At 41.0% G+C, this 20025-nt stretch overlaps 1 protein-coding gene across 3 annotated transcripts in view; it reads left to right on the top strand.

The window, feature by feature from the left end:
- NSMCE2 (NSE2 (MMS21) homolog, SMC5-SMC6 complex SUMO ligase) overlaps window positions 1–20025 on the top strand; it is a 224505-nt gene that overhangs the window by 150544 nt on the left and 53936 nt on the right. Inside the window, exon 6 of one of the 3 annotated variants that reach the window (XM_059995185.1) lies at window positions 14783–15275. The exons of the other annotated variants lie outside the window; for them this stretch is intronic. Within the exon in view, the coding sequence (XP_059851168.1) occupies window positions 14783–15082 (300 nt within the window). The 3' untranslated portion in view covers window positions 15083–15275. Of the gene's footprint in view, window positions 1–14782; window positions 15276–20025 lie in introns of those variants that run through there. 3 annotated transcript variants of the gene reach the window in all.

The following is a 20025-nucleotide window of genomic DNA, read 5'->3' on the forward strand; positions in this document are numbered from 1 at the left end:
CTCTCAAATAAATTTACAACGGAGTATATGACAATTCAAGCATTTTGTTGAGTAAGATGCCTAATTAGAATCAAGTTACTAGACTGGAATGAGTAAAGTCTGCTAAACTTGTACCAGATACAGCCTAAGTGTTTAGGGTTGGAACGTTTACCAGCTGTAAGGCCTGAAAGATACATTAAGAGGGGAAGATTGCTACTTTGGTTTTTCTTTTTTTCTTTTCTTTTTTCTTTTTTTTGAAGCTTAGAGTTGAAACACTAAGCAGGGTTAAATCATAACTTATAATTTATTAAAATAATCAAGTACGCCATCCAACTTTGTTGTTAGCAAATAAACATACACATTTAAAATGGTGGCTGCTTGGGGACTTCCCTGGTGGTCCAGTGGCTAAGACTCCGTGCTCCCAAGCAGGGGACCTGGGTTCAATCCCTGGTCAGGGAGCTAGGTCCCGCGTGCTGCAACTAAAGTGCAACTAAGACCCGATGCAACCATATAAGTAAATAAATATTTTTTTAATCTTAAAATAAAATGTTGGCTGCTTGCCTATCTTCTCAGTAAATCAGTTGTGTGAAGTGACATTTTTAAATTGTAACACTTTGTTTTTCCTTTGAGCTAAAGTCTTGGCTTTCATCAGCCTTAAAAAAATTTGCCCTTGTGAAGGTGGCATTGTTTATTTGCAGAAAGATGACATAGTACACCCAGCACAGTCTTCTATACTCTTCATAAATTAGCAAGCAATGGCTTGAACTCTATACCAAGAGCATGTATTTCATTTGTCACTTTTTGTTTTCCTGCTGGAGTATAAGTTCCTTGAGGGCAGGAACTGTCTTTATGTCCTCATGTAGAGGTGGTTGAATAAATGTTGAAGTACTTACTGCTAAGAAGGTGACAGTTTTCTTGAATACCTTAAAAGCTATCCAGGAAACAAATGGTAAAGATGATTTTTTTGAAGAAACCAAGAAAAACCAAGGTTTCTTTCTTAGCAACACAAGCAGGAACATGGGTCATGTGAGTTAGTTAAAGGAGTCACACTTCTTCCAGTCCACCTTTGCTGGAAGTTGGTTCATTGTAAACTTAGTCTTGTGTTTCTGTTGGAGAAAAATAGGTCCAAACATTCCCTCAGAGAAAGCCTACATAAATGCAGCAACTGAATTTGATTTTCCAAAGAGTATTTCTAAACTGATGAAATGTCCTTTTAAAACCATTTACCTAAAATGTTCTGTGATTGCAACATCTGCTAAGCCTATTATGTTCTTTTATTAAACAGTTTTATTGTTCTGTGTGCAAACTGCTTATTCAAAGCAATAAAGCAGAGTTGACTGCAGACTTTCTAACAAGCAGGATTTTTTTTTTAACAGTGAAAGAAACTGCATATTCCCTATCATTATACATGGTATTAAAACAAAAAATCCTATTCAGAAAGGATTCTGTTAACCTCCGTAAGAAAAAGAAGGTCTCTATTTGAAGTCTAGCTGATTATAATATAAAATGTTACCGAATATGTAATTCTAGCAGTGCTTTTGGCTCCTTAAATGTTTCTTTAGGTTTTTGTTTGGGACCTAGACAGGAGAAATCACTTAAATGTCTGTAGTTTCTTTTTTTTGTTTTGTTTTTTTTAATATATTTATTTATTTATTTTTGGCTGCGTTGGGTCTTCGTTGCTGAGCATGGGCTTTCTCTAGTTGCAGCGAGCAGGGGCTACTGTTCGTTGCGGTGCACGGGCTTCTCATTGCAGTGGCTTCTCTTGTTGCGGAGCATGTTGGCGCGCGGGCTTCAGTAGTTGCAGCATGCGGGCTCTGGGCATGCATGCTTCAGTAGTTGCGGCACGTGGGCTCAGTAGTTGCGGCTCCGGGCTCTAGAGCACAGGCTCAGCAGTTGTGGTGCACGGGCTTAGTTGCTCCGCGGCATGCGGGATCTTCCCAGATTAGGGCTCGAACCCGTGTCCCCTGCATTAGCAGGCGGATTCTTAACCACTGAGCCACCAGGAAAGTCCTGTAGATTCTTTAACTAAGGCACAGAATTCAATAGTAATTCACTGACTAATTGAGGAAATATTTTTACTACATTATAAAATCCAAAATTTGGTAAGGGAAATCTCACTTTATCCTGATGTAGTTTATCTGTAACTATATTTGAATTGAATAGACATGTTTAATTTAAGACTTTCTCAAATGCATACTTGCCTCCCTGGCTGCTGCTCTACTAAGCTCCAGTCTTCCTAAATAGTAGCACAACTGCAGAGACCACAGAATTTTTCAGGAAGAAAATCCTGCCCACCCAGAAGGGGTCAGTAAGTGCAAATGTCAACATTTTGCCTATAACCCATGTGACAATTATAAGCAGATTAAGGTGGCCTTAAAAAAGAATCGGAGCTTTGACCGGTGACAGCCTTTCTTCCTTAAAACACGTGAGTGAGATATAGTTAGCTATTTGCCCACACTGTGCAGAGCACTGCAAAACAACAGCATGGGCCATTTGACCTGGAGCCAATGAAAGGACGCTAGCCCAATTTGTAACTTTTGTGATGGTGCCGTAACGCTGGAGACATTCTAGTTTTGGAGACAACGAAACTAAGTGGAGAGAGAGCTGTCGGATTATCTGCAGCAAAGATGAAATCTCAGTCACTAAATGACTAAAATTTCAATGTACTTTACAGCAAGGCCGGCAGAGTAGTCTGTTGGGTATATCAAAAGGGTGATTTAGAATCTTAGAAGGCTCTGATGCCCTTCCAAATCTTCCTTCACACTCTATCTAGCTCACAGTTTACAAACTCAGGACCCTATAGGGGCCAAGGAGGAAAGTAAATGGGTAGAGCTGGTCCCATTGAAATTGGCGAGCTAGAGAATAGATGCCCAGTTAGTGGCAGAATTTGCAGTTTTTCTAGAGAATTTGAAAATTGGGACTTTTCAATGAAATCTCTTAATTTTTAAATACTGGCTGTTGATTGGAAATTTAAAAGGAATATGTAGCCGAACAAAACTTGTCTGCAGGCAGTATGTGATTGGTGCGTATTACCTCTGCTTCACTAATTTCCTTGGTTTGAGAGGCAGAACTTACCCTGTTGATTTGGGGCTTTTGTCTCTTAATTTTAAAACACAGATATAACCCTAAGAAAGTCAGCACTTCGGTATGTCAATGAAGACTTGGTAATTTCCATTGAATTCCACTCAGCACACAGTTACTATGCATCGTCTATAGATCATACGTTGTGCTCAGGCACTGACAATGATGACAGCAGTGCTCTACAGCCCACGCCTTCAAAGTGTCTGTCCTCTGTGCAAGAGCAGGAGACCTGTGTTACGTAGGACTTGGAGCCCCAGTGTAGAACCGTGTGAGGCAGCCCCGGACTCTCCTTCTTGCAAAATTTTTACCTACATTATGGATGGAAATTATGAGAACACTTTTGATGAGGGCAGCTATGCCGTTGTAGGAAGGCCATCTAGCATAGCTGTTGAAAGAGCAAGTCATAAAGCAAACTACCTGAATTAGAATCTTGATTGTGCATCTTGATAGTTGTGTGACCTTGGGCATATTCTGTAATCTCTCTGTGGTCTCACTTTACACATCTGTAAGTGGGGATCGTAATACCATCTATATCACCAAGTTATTATGATGATGAAATAAGGTAATGTTATACGTAAAGCTCTTAGCACAATGCCTGACACGTAGTAAATTATTAACTGCTGCTACTATTGTTGTATTTAATTTGAAAAGCACTGAACTCAGAATCAAGAGAACTGTGTTTAGGCACCCACTCTGCCTCTTTCAGTAGCTGTGACCAACTAGAAATCAGTCAACCTCTGTGAATATCAGTAAGATTAGGATAATGTGAAGATTAAATGTAATTATGTATTATAACACATACACAGATGACAAGTATTATTTCATAGTGGGAAAGGGCCGTCCACATAACAGCATGGGGAGGGGACACAGCACAATCCATGTGTAGATCGTAAGGGAACCCAAGGCCGATTTTGCCTAGTTTTCAAAAAAAAATTTTTTTTTTTTACTTTGGGGTACTTCCACTTTGTAAAAAAATACCCCCTTGAGAGAATATTTCCCCAAACCTCACAACTCCTTTATTCAACTTGCTTTAGAAGAGTTCCAAACTGTGCCTAAGACTGAGGATGACATGAAGATGCAGAGCCAAGGCTGTAATCCACATGAGGGCATGAGAGGTCTGGCAGAGGCTCAGTATATTGAGACCAACCAATCCTTGTCTCAGAAATGAGGAAACAGGATTAGAGATTCCACCCATATCCGGAACTGTTGAACCAGTGATTTTTGTACCACCCCCAAGATACTTAGATTCAGTTGTTTTTAGGATTTCAGCTGTCTCTCTGACTTCCCACGTTTTTGAAGACAGCTTTCAAGTTTGTTTTGATATCCTTAAATGTCTTGGGGAAAAAATGACATAGTGGATATGGGGGCACCTGCAGAGCTTCTGTGCCATGCTCAATGGATGTGACTTGAATCTGAATCTAAAGAGAAGACTTTCCTGCATCACTTTATTCTGTGATAATACTAGTGTAACTACTAACAACAACAGCAACAAAAAGTGTAGTACCACAGTCCAGGGAGCACTTTCTTTTTGTTTTGTGAAAAATAAAAAATAGCTTAATACAACCAAGTGAGGCTAGATAGATCAGAACAGTGAAAACCCTGTTCCCGTCTTGGAGCTTGTGGAAAGAGAGCCTCATTTGTACATATTCTTTTTATAGCTAATGTGCTAATGGGCTCAGAGATAACACCTGTGTAATTTATTTTTAAAAATCTTACTGAAATCTCCCTATCGGTAAGATTCTAGGAAAGAATAGCAACAGCTGGCCTCACATCTGCTTGAACGATGCCATGTGAAAAGGATTCTAAATATAGTTGGAATTGGGGTCAAATGTATGTCTATGCTGTACTACGAAGTATCAATGGAACTAGATCTGAAGGAGCTATCATTAAAATAACCTAGAACTAAAATGGTATGATTTTCTCTGGAAAGCACCAAATATTTATCTTAAGCAATCTTTGCTTAAGGTAGCAAACTTGAAATATAACTGGTCCATTCCCATTTGCCAGATGGAGAGAAATACCAGAGCTTAGAGGAGTAAAAATAATCACATCAGCCCAAGAACATAGCTTTTTATAAGCTATTTTTCATCACATTGGATAGCTCAAGAATGCCTTGTTTCTATTTTTCTCAGCCCTTGAATTTTATAGCACCTGAGTTAGCAACTCTCAACATCCTTACTTCCTTCCCTCTCTTTCTCTCTCCCTCCCTTTCTTTCCTTTTTTCCTTCCTTCCTTCAACAGATATTTCTTAAATACCCACTCTGTGCTGAGTAATTTATTACACCCCGAGGAGCCAGAGAAAAAAAAGATAGATACAGTTTTTACTCTCAACAGAGTGTTTAAGTGACATAGTAGATTTTATACTTTAAAGATGGAGGCTTAGATAACACTGTACTTGTACTTACTTACTCTTAGTAAGTATCAATAAATAACAGCTATATGTGGGGCTTCTCTGGTGGCGCAGTGGTTGAGAGTCTGCCTGCCGATGCAGGGGACACGGGTTCGTGCCCCGGTCCGGGAAGATCCCACATGCCGCGGAGCAGCTGGGCCCGTGAACCGTGGCCGCTGAGCCTGCGTGTCCGGAGCCTGTGCTCCGCAACAGGAGAGGCCACAACAGTGAGAGGCCCGCGTACCGCAAAAAAAAACCAAACAGCTATATGTGAAAAGAATGCAAGATTCTATGAAACCTGTAACAACAGGTCCAATATAATAGCTACTATTTATGGAACACTTACAATATGCCAGGAATTCCATACACACACACACACACATACACACACACACACACACACACACACACCCTTACATAGATACTTACCCAGTGTTGTGTTTAATTATTACAACGTTCTAAGGGTAGATGTTATTATCCCAATTTACAGATGAGGAAACTGAAGCTCGGTGAGGTTGGATTGTCCAAGATTATATGGTTAATAAGTGACTGAGCCAGGATTCAAACCCAGCTCTGTCTTGACTAAAATTTGAGCCATTAACCATTAAGATGCACTTTGAAGTCTTATTTGTACAGTCTCCATTGCCTGTTGTTGTATGCTGACCCCAGACACCCTGCCACTAGTAGCACTAGTTTCCCCACCCTCCAGTGCCTGGAGTAACTAATTTGTACTTCCCTTCCCTAACCTTCTGGTTCTCAGAATCACAGAGCTACCAGAAAATCAAAAGGAATTAATCATCAGCAAAAGTTGAAGGTCTTTGCTTTAACAGTTACTTTCCTTTGTATTGATACATGACTTTACAGTGGTAATGACAAAAACTATTCAATGGGCGATCTCTTCCAGATTTGCACAATTTTCAGAGACTCCAAATAACATCATCATATGTACCTCATGCACCGTATATTTGCATAGAGCATTATGTTTTATAAGACACTTTCATGTCTAAGAACGTGCTTAAGCCTCACATTCTGGGCTACAGCATCATCCTGGCCTAGAACACAGAAATTGCTCCAAAGTCAGTAGTTTCTAGCAAAGCTGAGACTGAGATCTGACTCCTTCACCTCCTAACAAAATCATGTTTGTGTAGTGACTGTAATCCCCTGGATGGAGGGATAGTTATCATTGTGTATCCCAGAACTTCAGGAGACACCGATGAGGTAAACTTTCTCTCCTCTCACTACCTGAGTGCTTCTCTGTAGGGCTTTATTGAGCATGTAAGAAACTTTCAGACTGATAAGATACAGAGTTTGTCTCTTGCTCTCTGATGTTGCTTCAAGCCCAGTGTCACTGTTTCACGCCTGATCTGTTGCTTCCCACAGATGCCTGACCCTACGACATATTGCTTGACAACTCTCCCGGCTAGAGACAGTTAGAAGCTAAAATTTGTTAACATGGATTACGTAATTAGGACAACTTTCTCCTCCGGGACCTTTTCCTTCAGTTATGTCTCTTCCGCAGTATCATTAGTCTCTCCGTCTCTGCCGGCTTTCCTCTCAGCCTGGGGACCCACTCGAGTCTCTCCATCTTTACCTTTACAATGATTGATAGAGAGAGAGAGGCCGAGATCATCCTGCATTTGCTGATGCATCTTCCATTGCTTCCCCTTCTCCAGCGAGCTGCTTAAAAGCGTGGTCTGAGTACCCAGGGGCCCCTTCCTCTCTTCTTTCACTCCTCTGTCACGACAACCTGGTCTCCTCCACCGCGCCAGTGCACAAATCTCCAGCAACCTGCAGATTGCACGGATTTTTAGTCTGTATCTTACTGAGTTTCTTTGCTTCGTTTCAAATCTTAATGCTGACGACTTAATGCTGCTAGAAGTGCATTGCCTCTTACTTCATCTCCTTTGTTGAGCTTCCTGACCCCTCTGCCTTCAACTAAAATAATATTTTTTAGGATTGTGTCTCTGGCTGCTTGCCGCCCTCTCTACTGACTTCCCTTGTGTTATTTCAGTTATTGTCACCCCCACCACCACCACCTTTATGCTGCCGGGTGACATCTCCAGCCAAAGTCCTGCCCTATTACCCTTCTCTCCACTTGGGTGACGCAGCACTGCAGCTTCAACATGGCCTTTTATCTTCAAAAATCAGCTTTTCCTCCTGCAATTCAAGTAAAAAACGTTGAGTCTTAATAGACCAGCTCCCCTCCTTCACTCCCAGTAATTACATCTCAATTATTTTGCCTCCTAGATCATTTCTCAAATCTGCTCTCTCCCTATGCCCTGGTCCTTTCTCCTGGCATTTGTCTTATGTTCTTCCTTGTGTCTGAAATGCTTCTCTCACTTTTGTTTTTATTATTGTTAACGTGGTTAGTGTCTTCTTACTCATTCTTAAAGACCCATTATAAGCCTTATTGCCCCTTTACTTTATGTACATATCTGTCTTAACACTCTCCAGATACCGTTTATCTGTCTTCCCCACTAGGCTGAGCTTCTTTAGTACAAATACGATTCCCTAGTCTTATTCATCATCATGCCCCCAGAGACTACAACCTAAAACTTGCTAAGGACTCAATACATATTTGTTGAACTGAATCAAACTTTCTAGAGCAATCGGAACACGTGAACAGCATTGGGAACAGGAGCTTTGGAGGAAAATATAGACAGTTATCCCAAGCACCTTGTTCGTGCAGCTCTTACAGGACTACTGGATACTAACATGTAGACCCTCTTCTCTCCCCCATCTTTGCCTTGTACATGAACTTTATATGCTCCTTTCTCTTAGCACATCTGTCTGTGCCTCTACTCGTAGTCTGCCTGGCTCCTGCTTATTCTCTTGGGCTCAGCTCAAAGGCCGACCTCAGGGTGGATTAGATGCCTCTCATCTGTGCTGGTATGTCTAGCATGGCACTTAGCAGAGGGCATTACGGTTTCCTGTTTCCTTGTCCATCTTTCCCAGTAAACGGTGAGCTCATTTAGGACAGAGACCAAGTCTTACTCCTTAACGTTCACAGTGCCTGACGTATCTCTGAGGAATAATGAGAGAATACACTTTAAAAGTAGATGTTTGTGGGTGTGCCGTTTTGAAATCTCTCAAGTATATCCATCCCTTTCCCTGCATATCCCCCTGCCCCAAATACAAAGCTTAAGTTTCTTTTCTTGAGTAAGACCTTAAAGCCATGTATTTTAGGTGTGTTCAAATTCTGGTGTCTCCAGTAAACAGTTGTTAATCAGACTAGCTGATCAACTACTGAGCTTAAATCAAAACATTCATTATCAAAGCCTTTTTGTTTATGAGTACAAATACACCATTGATGTTTATAAGAAGAATTATTTTCTGCCCTGAATGTTAACTAGCCACAAAAGCTGGTGTACACATGTGATAGTGTTTTTCACAGAGTTTAAAGAATGTTGGCCTTTGATGTTCTGCCCTTGAATGGAAATGAGCCTACTTTTTAAAATCACTGGTGAGGAAAATGGGAAACTTCTAGGCAAACACCTTAGAAGCATTGTTAGCATTCGTAAGTATTAAAATCCAACAGATGCATTGTGTATAACATAGGGGAAAATCTACTTTTTTGGAGAATAGCTCCTATGTCTTATGCTATGAAAATGAATGAGATTAAATAGAATATTAATATTTCATATTAAATAGAAATGTCTCAGTTAAGACATGATTGAAAGCAAAAGACCCTAACACAAAATAGCTTTAGTGAAAAAAAAAAAAAAGCTACAAGGAAGTAAGGGTGTTTCATGGGAAAAGGGATGAGAACCAAAATATGAAGTGGGCTCTTTAGGTCTTCCTCAGACCATAAAATCTCCCATCTCTACTGCTTTACATGACTTGCTTCTTTTTTCTCTCTCTCTCTAGACTAGCTTTCTCAGTTTCCCTGGCCATCTGGCGGAAGATGGCCACGGCATAGCCTTCTAAGTCATATATCCTCTTTCAGTTCAGCTGAAGAGCTCAGACTGAATTAGAATCTCTCAGTTCCAATTCCAGACTCTTAGAAGAGAGATGTTGTTCTATATAGCATAGGCCAGAAGTTCACTGTGGTCAAGGAGACAGAGCCATGTGATACATACCTGGTTACCTTGGCACCCATATGAATGCAGAAAGAGGCAATTCTCAGGCAGGATGGGCCATTACGGGCTAGACAGACAACCCTGACTAGGACCCAAAACCAAGGAAGCATGAAGTGAAAAGTACAACATAGTAGCACTCATCCCAGTATATATCATTTATAAGCTTATTGCCTGTTTCCTCTACCAAACTATATGCACCTTGAGGCCAGGTACTATATCTTAATTATGTTTAATCTTAATCTTCAGTTATGTTTAATCCTAGTACCTGGAGCAATGCCTGACAATAGGCATTCAGTTAATATTTACTGGATGAACAGAAACAGATATAAGTTCTGCCTTCATGGGAATTACAGTCTGGTAATGAAAGCAGGCAATAAGCAAACAAGCAAATAAAAAGCTATATGGTAGTAAAAGCATTAAAAACATTTTAAGAAGGGGAGAGAGAGAAAGGAGTAGTTAGTGAGCAAGAATAGAAACTTTCAGAAGGTCGTTGATGGTGTTAAAACCCAAAGTAGCTATATACCAACTTTGTTTATTCATCCCAAGAGGCTGGAGACAATAATCATAAAAGATTCCATTTACATTTCGTTCCATTTATAACTTTAATACACACAAAGAAATTGTGGTTTATATTAAATACATGGGCTACTAAAAGATTGCTATAAAGAACTATGTGAAGAATTATAAATAAATGTGCTTAGTGTTTGCTGATAGCTTTTAATTTTTATTTGACAATTTGTGATTGTTCAACTGCTAACTCAGAACTTGATATAATTATAAAACAGTTCTCTGAGATGGTGAGTGATTAATCAAGTGCACAATTAGAGATATACTTTGGCCAGCTCTGCAAAGAGATCTGGATTAAGATTACAAATAATCCAATGCAAAAGACATGTTCTCTAAAGAAGAATCTGGCAGGATCAGATGATGATCTTTCAATCATATCCACAAAACACCAGGATGTGTTTTGTGGATATGACTGAAAGATTGTATCCAGTGATTTTAGTGATAGTAAAAGAGACTAAAGGAGAAGGGATGTAGGAAATGTGTTTTATTAGTATGCTTGTTGCCAGTATTTAACAGAGAAAGAACTATTCTGGAAGCAAACCAGCTCCCCTAAACAATAACTAACAAAGCCTTTACCTAGCTATATTAATTAGAGTAACTAACAGGTGCTTCTGTATAAACAGCTACAGAACCCCAGTGGCTTATTACTGTGTATTTTTCCCTATGTAAAGTTCAATGCAGATTGGATTGGGACAGAATGGATCTGGTCCGTAAAGTTACTCAAGGACCCAGGCTCTTTCCATCTTGTGGCTCCTTCTGAGTCCCCTCCATTAAGGCTGGTCCATGGAGAAAGAGTGAGATTGGGCCAGATCTAGACAAGGAAGTGCACATCACTTCCACTCACATTTCATTGAGTAGGACTGCGTCACATGTACCACACCTACCTATGGAAAGGCTGGAAAGACATACAGTTAGGGACCCAAGAGGAAGAGGAGAATGTGGATATAGGTGAACATTCCCAGTGTCTACCACACTAGCAATATGTGGAACCATGGGGAAAAAAATGTCATGAAAAAGCCCTTTGGGGCTTCCCTGGTGGAGCAGTGGTTAAGAATCAGCCTGTCAATGCAGGGAAGATCCAGGAAGATCGTACATGCCACAGAGCAACTAAGCCCGTGCTCCACAACTGCTGAGCCTGCACTCTAGAGCCCACGAGCCACAACTGCTGAGTCCGCGTGCCGCAACTACTGAAGCCCACAGGCCCTAGGGCCCATGCTCCGCAACAAGAGAAGCCATCGCAATGAGAAGCCTGCGCACCGCAACTAGAGAAAGCCCGCGTGCAGCAATGAAGACCCAACACAGCCAAAAATAATAGATAAATTAAAATAAATAATTTTTTTTAAAAAAGCCCTTTGTATTTCCAAAAGAATTTTGTTAATAAAATTTAAAATTTTTTCGAACAAGTTGTCTTAAAAAAGAAAAAAAATAGGAATTTAGGAACTGTCACTCAAAAGCTTCATACCACTGGTATTATCATTGGCTTCTATAGGCCACTTATGTGCTTCCCTGTCAGTGATGGAAAATCCAGAAGAAAATGAAGACCATACAGATTCTGAAAAGTACCATATCTAATCACAGTGTGGTAGTTCTCGTCCTTCCGCCCAAAGCACAATTATGATTGTGACATACCCATCAAATAATATCATCTCCTCCAGGAGGGTTTTACAACATGAAAAACAAAATTTAACTGTTGGCAGGTCATACTTGCTTAAAACCTGGAGTAGCATTTCCCAGCCAGAAATTTGGGAAAGAATGAGATTCCATAGTTTTACTTTGACCTGTCCCAGTAGGGCTGGCTTATATCTGATACCATATGCTCCTCTCTATGATAACAGTAGCTATGCCTGAGTTCTGTTTCAGGGATTCTGTAAATCTAAATTCTATTACAGTTATAGCTTACACTATTGAGATTCGCTAGATTCCAGGCATCATTTGAGGTACTTTACATCTTCATAGAAATTCCTGTGGCCTGTACTACAATTATTCTCATTTTGCAAATAGTGAAACTGAGGTACAGAGATGTCAGCAAGGAGCAGAACTCGAATTTAAATGCAAGCAGACTAGCTCCAGAGCTCATCCTCTTAAACACTAGGCTAGAGTATAGGAAAACCCAAAATAACAACCGCAAAAGACCACCTGAGGATTTCCTGACAATAAATAGGAAATAAGAGTACTGTCCCACCTTGTACACTCAGGGGTCTTGTCTGATAATACACATTGGAAGTAACCCCTGCCCAGGAAGTTCCAGATTTTATTCAGGAAAAGGCAACCCAGGCAAATGAAGAGCATGAATCTTTTTGTAACCAGGAATGACTGACTAAAATTTGGGAGACAGGATTGCATTTTAGATGCCCCAGATTTAATTTGGCATATAGCTGTATTGGTGCCGATAGGCTTTCCCCATGTAGGGTAAAGCATTCTTGGTTTGATTTTTATTTACCAACTCCAGTTGGTTATTTTTAAATGTATTTGAATTCCATTCAATAAATCATAGTTGAGCATCCACTATGTGGAAAGCTTTAGGCTAATTATTGCAGGGAATACAAACAGGAGGGATGCTTAATCAGCAAGGATACTGATTTGTAGAGGTAGCAGGATTATCTTAAACATTAGTGAGGTCTCTGAAACTCTGAAGGCCATTATTTAGGTCTTGAGCCTTTAGCTGATAGGTTACACGCTGACTGTTGTGCCAGAAGTCACCCTTGCTGTAGTTAGATGACCATATTTCCTTCGTCTGATGTGTTAATATTCCTTTTTTTTAACAGCTTTATTGGATATAATTCACCTATCATACAGTTCACCCATTTAAAGTACACAATGCAGTGGCTTTTAGAATATATTCACAGAGTTGTGAAACCAAGCACAATCAATTTGAGAACATTTTCAAAAAGAAGCCCTGTATCCATTAGCTTCACTTCCCATTTTCCTCCAACCCCCTCAGCTCTAGGCAGCCACTAATCTACTTTCTGTCTTTAATAGATTTACTTCTTCTGGCCATTTCATATAAATACGCATATGTGGTCTTTTGTGACTGGCTTCTTTCACTTAGCATAATGTTTTCAAGGTCCATGCATGCTGTAGCGTGAATCAGAACTTCATTCTTTTTAGTGCTGAATAACATTCCATTGTAGGGATAGAACACATTTTATTTATCCATTCATCAATTGATGGTCATTTGAGTTGTATCTAATTTTTGGCTGTTATGAATAATGCTGCTATGAACATTCGTGTACAAGTGGACATATGTTTTCATTTTCATTTCTCGTGGTATTTGGGAGTGTAAATGCTGGGTCATATGGTAACTCTATGTTTATCCTTTTTAGGAACTTCCAGACTGTTTTCCAAAGCGACTACGCCATTTTACACTCCCACCAGCAATGTGTGAGGGTTCCAATCGCTTCACGTCCTCGCCGACACTTGTTATTATCTGTCTCTTTGATTGTAGCCATCCTAGTGGTTGCGAATTGGTATCTCATTGTTTTGATGTGTGTTTCCCTGACGGATTAATATTGTAATATTTATTTTACCAACCTAAGACAAAAGCTTCAATCTTATGCTTTCTTATGCACATAACGGAAACTGCCTTACATTACTGGCTTGACTTTCTAAAACAAAACCATTGTTCTATGCAAGATGAATGTCATTTATGGGGTTTGAGTTACACCTGGAAGAATACAACGTGAAATGACATGGAATTCAGATTATGAACTCATATGGGAAATTTGTTTTGCAGGATGAATTCATTCACAGTGTTTTGAGACCTTTATCTAAGCTACTCAAGTACTCTTATGTGACATTTGCTGGATAATCTAGACAGCACTTTGGTTAAATCCACAGTGTGATGTCATCCAGTAAACGCTTGAAAGTGGAGATGCATGTCTCCTCTGGTTTTATCAGTCTAGATTAGCAGTGTGGTTCACAGCACAGTGAACTTTTCTCCTCTGTGATCCATCAGTCTGTCTCTCATTGTGGGCCAATAAGCTGTCACCTGAAGCTACTTAAAATAGGTTGGACTTTCTTGAATGTCATGTTGCTGTGATGACATTGGGGTTTGGCTGCAGAAGAGGGGAAGCACTGTTTTATGACTTTTGGTTGCTTCCATATCCCTTGTTTCCAGTAAAAGCACTGTGATTTTTAGCCTTTGCTTATATGCCTAGACTTTACTCTGTACCAGTTGTACCTTTCGTCTCTTTACCTATTGAGGCTCCTGCTGTGGTTATCTTTGTCTTTCTGTCAAAGAAAAAAAAATGAGGGGCTTAGAAGGTATCAGGGTTTCACCATCTTGATTTCGCCAGTTAGCAGATATGTTAAAAAGAACATCCCCAAAGGCCATTTGGTGAGAAAAGAAAAAAATAAAAAGTTGATCAGAATGAGAGGATGCTTTCTTCAGAGGTCTCAGGATCCCTCAGAAAGCATCCCCCAAAAAAGAGACCCCCCCCAAAAAAAGAGACCCCAATGGCCTGATCATCCTCCCTGACCCATAGAGAGAATGACCACATAGATCCAGATTCTCCCCGTTAGGCTCTACATGCCTGTTTCCAGTTAGCACATCTTGGAGAAGGTCTGGGAGGAACAAAGGAGGGAAGGAGAGAAAAAGAACTATGAGTGGGTAATTAATCCGTTCATAATATATCATCATATGTTCTGCTTTATTTGTTCCTTAACTTTTTTTTTTTTTTTTTTTGAGGTACGTGGGCCTCTCACTGTTGTGGCCTCTCCTGTTGCGGAGCGCAGGCTCAGCGGCCATGGCTCACGGGCCCAGCCGCTCCGCGGCATGTGGGATCTTCCCGGACCAGGGCACGAACCTGTGTCCCCTGCATCGGCAGGTGGACTCTCAACCACTGCGCCACCAGGGAAGCCCTGTTCCTTAACTTTTAATATGCATTTTTGTAGCTTGGTTTGGGGTGGAGGAGGGGAGATTGGAAGTATCAGCCAGGCTTATGGGCAGAGCTTGAATTTTGCCTCCCCCCAAAATAAAGGGAAGTAATAACTTTATACATTTAGAGAGCTGGGTATGTTTGTTTGTTGAAGCTTTAGTAAATTCCATTTTGAGCATTCTATTAATTAAAATATTATTTTGACTAAAACTTAAGCATATGATGACCCAATGATAATTGTTGCCTCTAATGAAGATCTTAAACTACCCCATATCCGTGCCCATGTGCCTTTAGAAGTATAGAAGAAGAACTAAAGAGTGTTTATTAAAGTAAGAATTATAGTTTAGAGCCTTATTTTTGCAAATAATTAGCCCTTGAGTAATAAAACATAATGCTGGCTAGCACTCATTGAGCATTGATTTATGTGCTAGTGTATACTATAGCTTTACATAGATTATCTCATTTAATTCCTTCCATAGCCCTCTGCAATAGGTACTGTTATTATATCCCCATTTTACAAACTGAGGTTTAATGAAATTTAGTGCCTGCCTTATCCAGAGCTCGCACCCTGAGCTCTCCAACAAACGACTTCCCCTGTGTACATGCCATATTAATGAGTACTATAGCCCCCCCCTTCCCTCAACCAAATCACATACTAGAAATAGCGGGAGGTGGGTAGAGGGTTGGGCAATGGAGAAATGTGAGAGAGAATATGAATGAATGAATGAATGAATGGGATAGCAGACCTCAAATAGGGAAGAAAATTGATGAGTTTTGCTGTAGTAGAGTTTGTTTTTTTGTTTTTATTTTTGTCATGGTAGTTTTTATTAAAGCTTTTAAGATTCCTTTTCCCTCTTTCACATTCTTGCACACAAACGTGGAGCAATAACTGCTTAGGAGAGGCAAACCCAAGGCTGGTTATTTCTATAGGAAAAGGCGAGGTGTATCTTCCATGGAACAAAAATGGATCAGAGATTTTGCTTGCTCTTTTCTGTTAAGAAATTAGAATAAAAAAGAATATTATACTGGTTTTCCTTCAGAAAGCCACGCACCTCTGATTACCTATTTTGCATAGAAAATATAGGGTATATTTTAAAATTCAGGAAGCATTTTGTTTGTCATTGCAAGCATAAAGTTATTTATAGTCACTTATTTAATTAAATTACTATGATCACTTCGCTGGGCCATTTTACTGTGATATCCTAAAATCAATGAATTAATTAACATCTCTCACATTCACTCTCTCTCTCTCTCTCTCTCTCTCTCACACACACACACACACACACACACACAACGCTTCCTACACACCCATTTTTAACAGCCTCTATTTCATACCATTCATGCTTTTTACTCAAGGTGTGTCTGAGTATGAAGTAGCTGAAGTAAGATTCCTATAAAAATGGCTTGCCAAAAGGCAGCTCTTGCTGAGGGCTTCCCTGGTGGCTCAGTGGTTGAGAGTCCGCCTGCCGATGCAGGGGACGCAGGTTCGTGCCCCAGTCCGGGAGGATCCCACATGCCGCGGAGCGGCTGGGCCCGTGAGCCATGGCCTCTGAGCCTGCGCGTCCGGAGCCTGTGCTCCGCAACAGGAGAGGCCACCACAGTGAGAGGCCCACGTACCTCAAAAAAAAAAAAAAAAAAGGCAGCTCTTTAAGCCAATAATCTCCTCCAGTGTAAAAGAGACTCCCTAGAGTTTATCTCACCCAGCCCTCCCCCTCTCCTGCGAAGGTAGCCCTTTTTTAATCTGCTCTATAAAATCTCCACTAAGTAGTCATCTTTGATTGAGGTACCTCCTGGGACAGGAAGCTCCTTCCATTTTCAGGAAGTTCTAAGTGGTGAAAATGATTTCCTTTGTTGAACCAAATGTTGTGTTCTCTGATACCTGCTTTTCTCACCACTAACCTTTCTGGAATGAAACAGGGTGCAAACTAGGGTGGAATATCTTAATTAACAAACATTTATTTGTTATTTACAATAGGCAATTATGAAATGCTTCAAAATAGTAATATGTGTACTTTGTAACATTAACCGTTGATGTGGGAGAAAAAGCACGGGCTTTGAAGTCAGATAAGAGCAAAAATGATGCTGACCGTATGCACTGTTGTAAGCACTTTCTATAAGTTAACTCAATTAATCCTGACCACAGCCCTCTGAAATACGTACTACTGATGTCCCCGTTTCTACAGATGAGAAGATTGAGACACAGAATTAAGAAACTTGCTCAAAGTCACCGGGCCAGTAAGTGTCAGAGCCGGCATTTGAAATCAGGCATTCTGGCCGCAGAAACCCCTCTCTCAGCCCCTAGACTCTGCTGACTCAGCCAGAGCATCTAGTCCTGCGGCAGTACCTTATAAGCCAGGCGATGCAGGGAGTTTCCTTAAACCGCCTTCACTTTAGTTTCCTCATCTCTAAAAATGGGCAAGATTATTATAAGAATTAAATGGAATACCATTGAACATGACCAGTGGTTCTTAACATCTGTGAGTTTGGTTTTGCTTTTTTTTTTTTTTTTTTAAATACTTTGTGGTATGTGGTTTGCTGTCACCGGTTTGAGACTCATGTCAACATTGCTTCAGAATAAGCAGGGTGGGTTTTTTTTTTTAAATTAATCTTCTTGATAACTACAGAATTCATTACAGAATTAGTCAGCATGGGTAGGATTAAGTTTGGGGTGATATTAAAGAGTCTGACTTCATAATCCCAAGGGGGTTGTTCCTCGGATACTTAAAATGCACTTCCTTGCTCCATTTATCGCTGAAATATTTATCTGCGTGGATACTCAAGGCAGCACATTTCATGAATAGCTGATGCTAGTAAGAAGGAGTGTGTCGTTATTTTTCCCTCTATTTCATAGCTCCTTTACTCTGACCCAGTGAACTATTCTGAAAGCAAACCTTTAAAAATATGAATAGCATCACCTGCAAATATTTTGAATTTTAAATCTGTACACGGTGAGACTCAGGAGGTTATAAATATTTTGGTTAAGGGGGGTATATCATAAGTGTTGGCTGAATCACGAGGTAATGTATCCTTGTGCTGCCTTTTTTTGAAAGAGAAAGGAAGACCCCTAGAGAAAATATCACAACTCCTTTTATGCATTTATTTAAGGAGACTTAGGGGCTAATTAATTTCATCGAGAACAGCTGGAGAACTTTTGAGTGTATGGCAAGAGAATGCCATGTAGTTTGAAGACTGTTACTCTGACCCCAGAGTCATGCTTTTCTTGAACTGTAACTGGGTCACTTCAGGGGCTTTGTCATTCAGATCTCACTCCAAGCCAGATCGAAGATAACAAGGCAGATTCAGAGATGTCAGAGGTCGTGGTATCTCAGTAGAGTGACGCTGTTCTGTTCAACAGTCATCTGTTGAATTTAGTCATTAGGCACTGCGGAGACAAGCATGCAGTGGACACTGTCCCCGCACTCAAGTGTCCAGTCTGTGGGGAAGGCGGGAACAGGTGGTTTCAGTGCAGTTCAGCACACCTTACGGTGGAGGGAGATACTAGGTGCTTTGAGAGTAGAGAGGAGGGTCACCTAATCTAGCCTGGGGGAGGGGGCGTGGGCGTGAGGATGGGGCTCATCCAGGAAGGCCTCCTGGGCATGGAGTGCTGAGATGAGTCGTAAGGGTGGATTAGCACGTGCCAGGTGACAAATAATGTCCTGACTCACTGACTTCAAATCGTATCTTTATTTGACTGTTACAGAAAAAATTCATTTCTGTGTCTCAATGATTAGCTGATTTTGTGAAGTATAAGTTATAAGAAAACAACAAAACCAGTTGGGCCTTTTGGTCCCTGAAATGAACAGTCTGCGTTACCCATTTGGCCTGACCTCCTCCATCGTAACTGGAGCAGGATTGGCTGGGGAGTGCGCTGGAACTCCAGCGGCACAGGCTGGTGGAAAGGGGGCCCTGGGGAGATCGCCCGCCTGTATGGCTGGCAGCCCAAGGGAATTGTAGAATCAGCCAGAGTCGGACAGCATCATTCAAAGTAGTCATCAGCCCTGAAGGTTGGTCCCTTGGCCAAAAGTAATAGTAGGCAGTGGCTCCTGACAGGCAGCCTACATCCCTTATTACCTTGGTGACCTTCAGCAAATTCCTTCGCCTCTCAGTGCTTTGTTTTCGCTCAAGTAAGGACTAGTAATGGGGGTGAGGATTAAAGGAACTAATTCATAGAAAGCACTTGGGACAGTTTCTTGTTCGCTGTTAGTGGACAGAGTCCAGTTCTCTCTGAAGGGGACCTAAACGTATCGGTACCTGTGCAGTTCAGTGAGGTATTTAGTGCTGAGCTTGAATTCTCTACGGGGTATTGGTTGACCATCCAAGGCAATTTATTCATTCATCATTCACTCAACACATACCTGCTGGATGTTTCCTAGGTGCCAGGCACTGCTCTGAGCACCTGGGGAAAAAATGAGAGGAATCAGTCCATGCAAAGGAAGAGTCCTAGAATGTTCCAGGAATGGCCAAGAGGGCCATGTGGAATGAGCAAGGAGAAGCAATATAGGAAATGAGATCAGAGTGGCAACAAGGGGCAGATCTCACAGAGCCTCACAGACCATTGTGAAGACTTTGAGGTCAAAGTCAAAATGGAGTGAGAACTAGAAGGAATTATAACAACAACTGCTGTTTACAGAGCTTGTAGAAGTGCTTCACCTGTGTTATCTGATTCGATCAGAGAGAGAGAACAGATTAGAATGATGATGTAAGGCAAACGACACTGTCCCCAGCGAAGAATCTGAGCTAAGTGGGGCTAGGGGGGCTGCCTGGAGCAGTATTGGAACCCAAATCCGTGTGACTTCATGATACTCTGCTGTAATTGAATGAGCGTATGGATGTGTTTGCCACCAGATTGGTTGTAGCAAGACTGATTTCAGCATCTACTTGACCACTCCACAAGACCAGTGCCCAGGAACTGGGGAGAAACTCGGTGTCCGTGCTTTCAAAGGACTTCAGAAATCAGGGACAGAGAATCGGAGTGCACAGCGCTCCCACACAGAAGTGCTTTTCCGGGACACCAAGCAGTAGGACACAATGTCGGAGCTCCAGCCTCACACTT

The sequence above is a fragment of the Delphinus delphis genome, chromosome 17 (genome assembly GCF_949987515.2).
Source record: "Delphinus delphis chromosome 17, mDelDel1.2, whole genome shotgun sequence".
Lineage (NCBI taxonomy): Eukaryota > Metazoa > Chordata > Mammalia > Artiodactyla > Delphinidae > Delphinus > Delphinus delphis.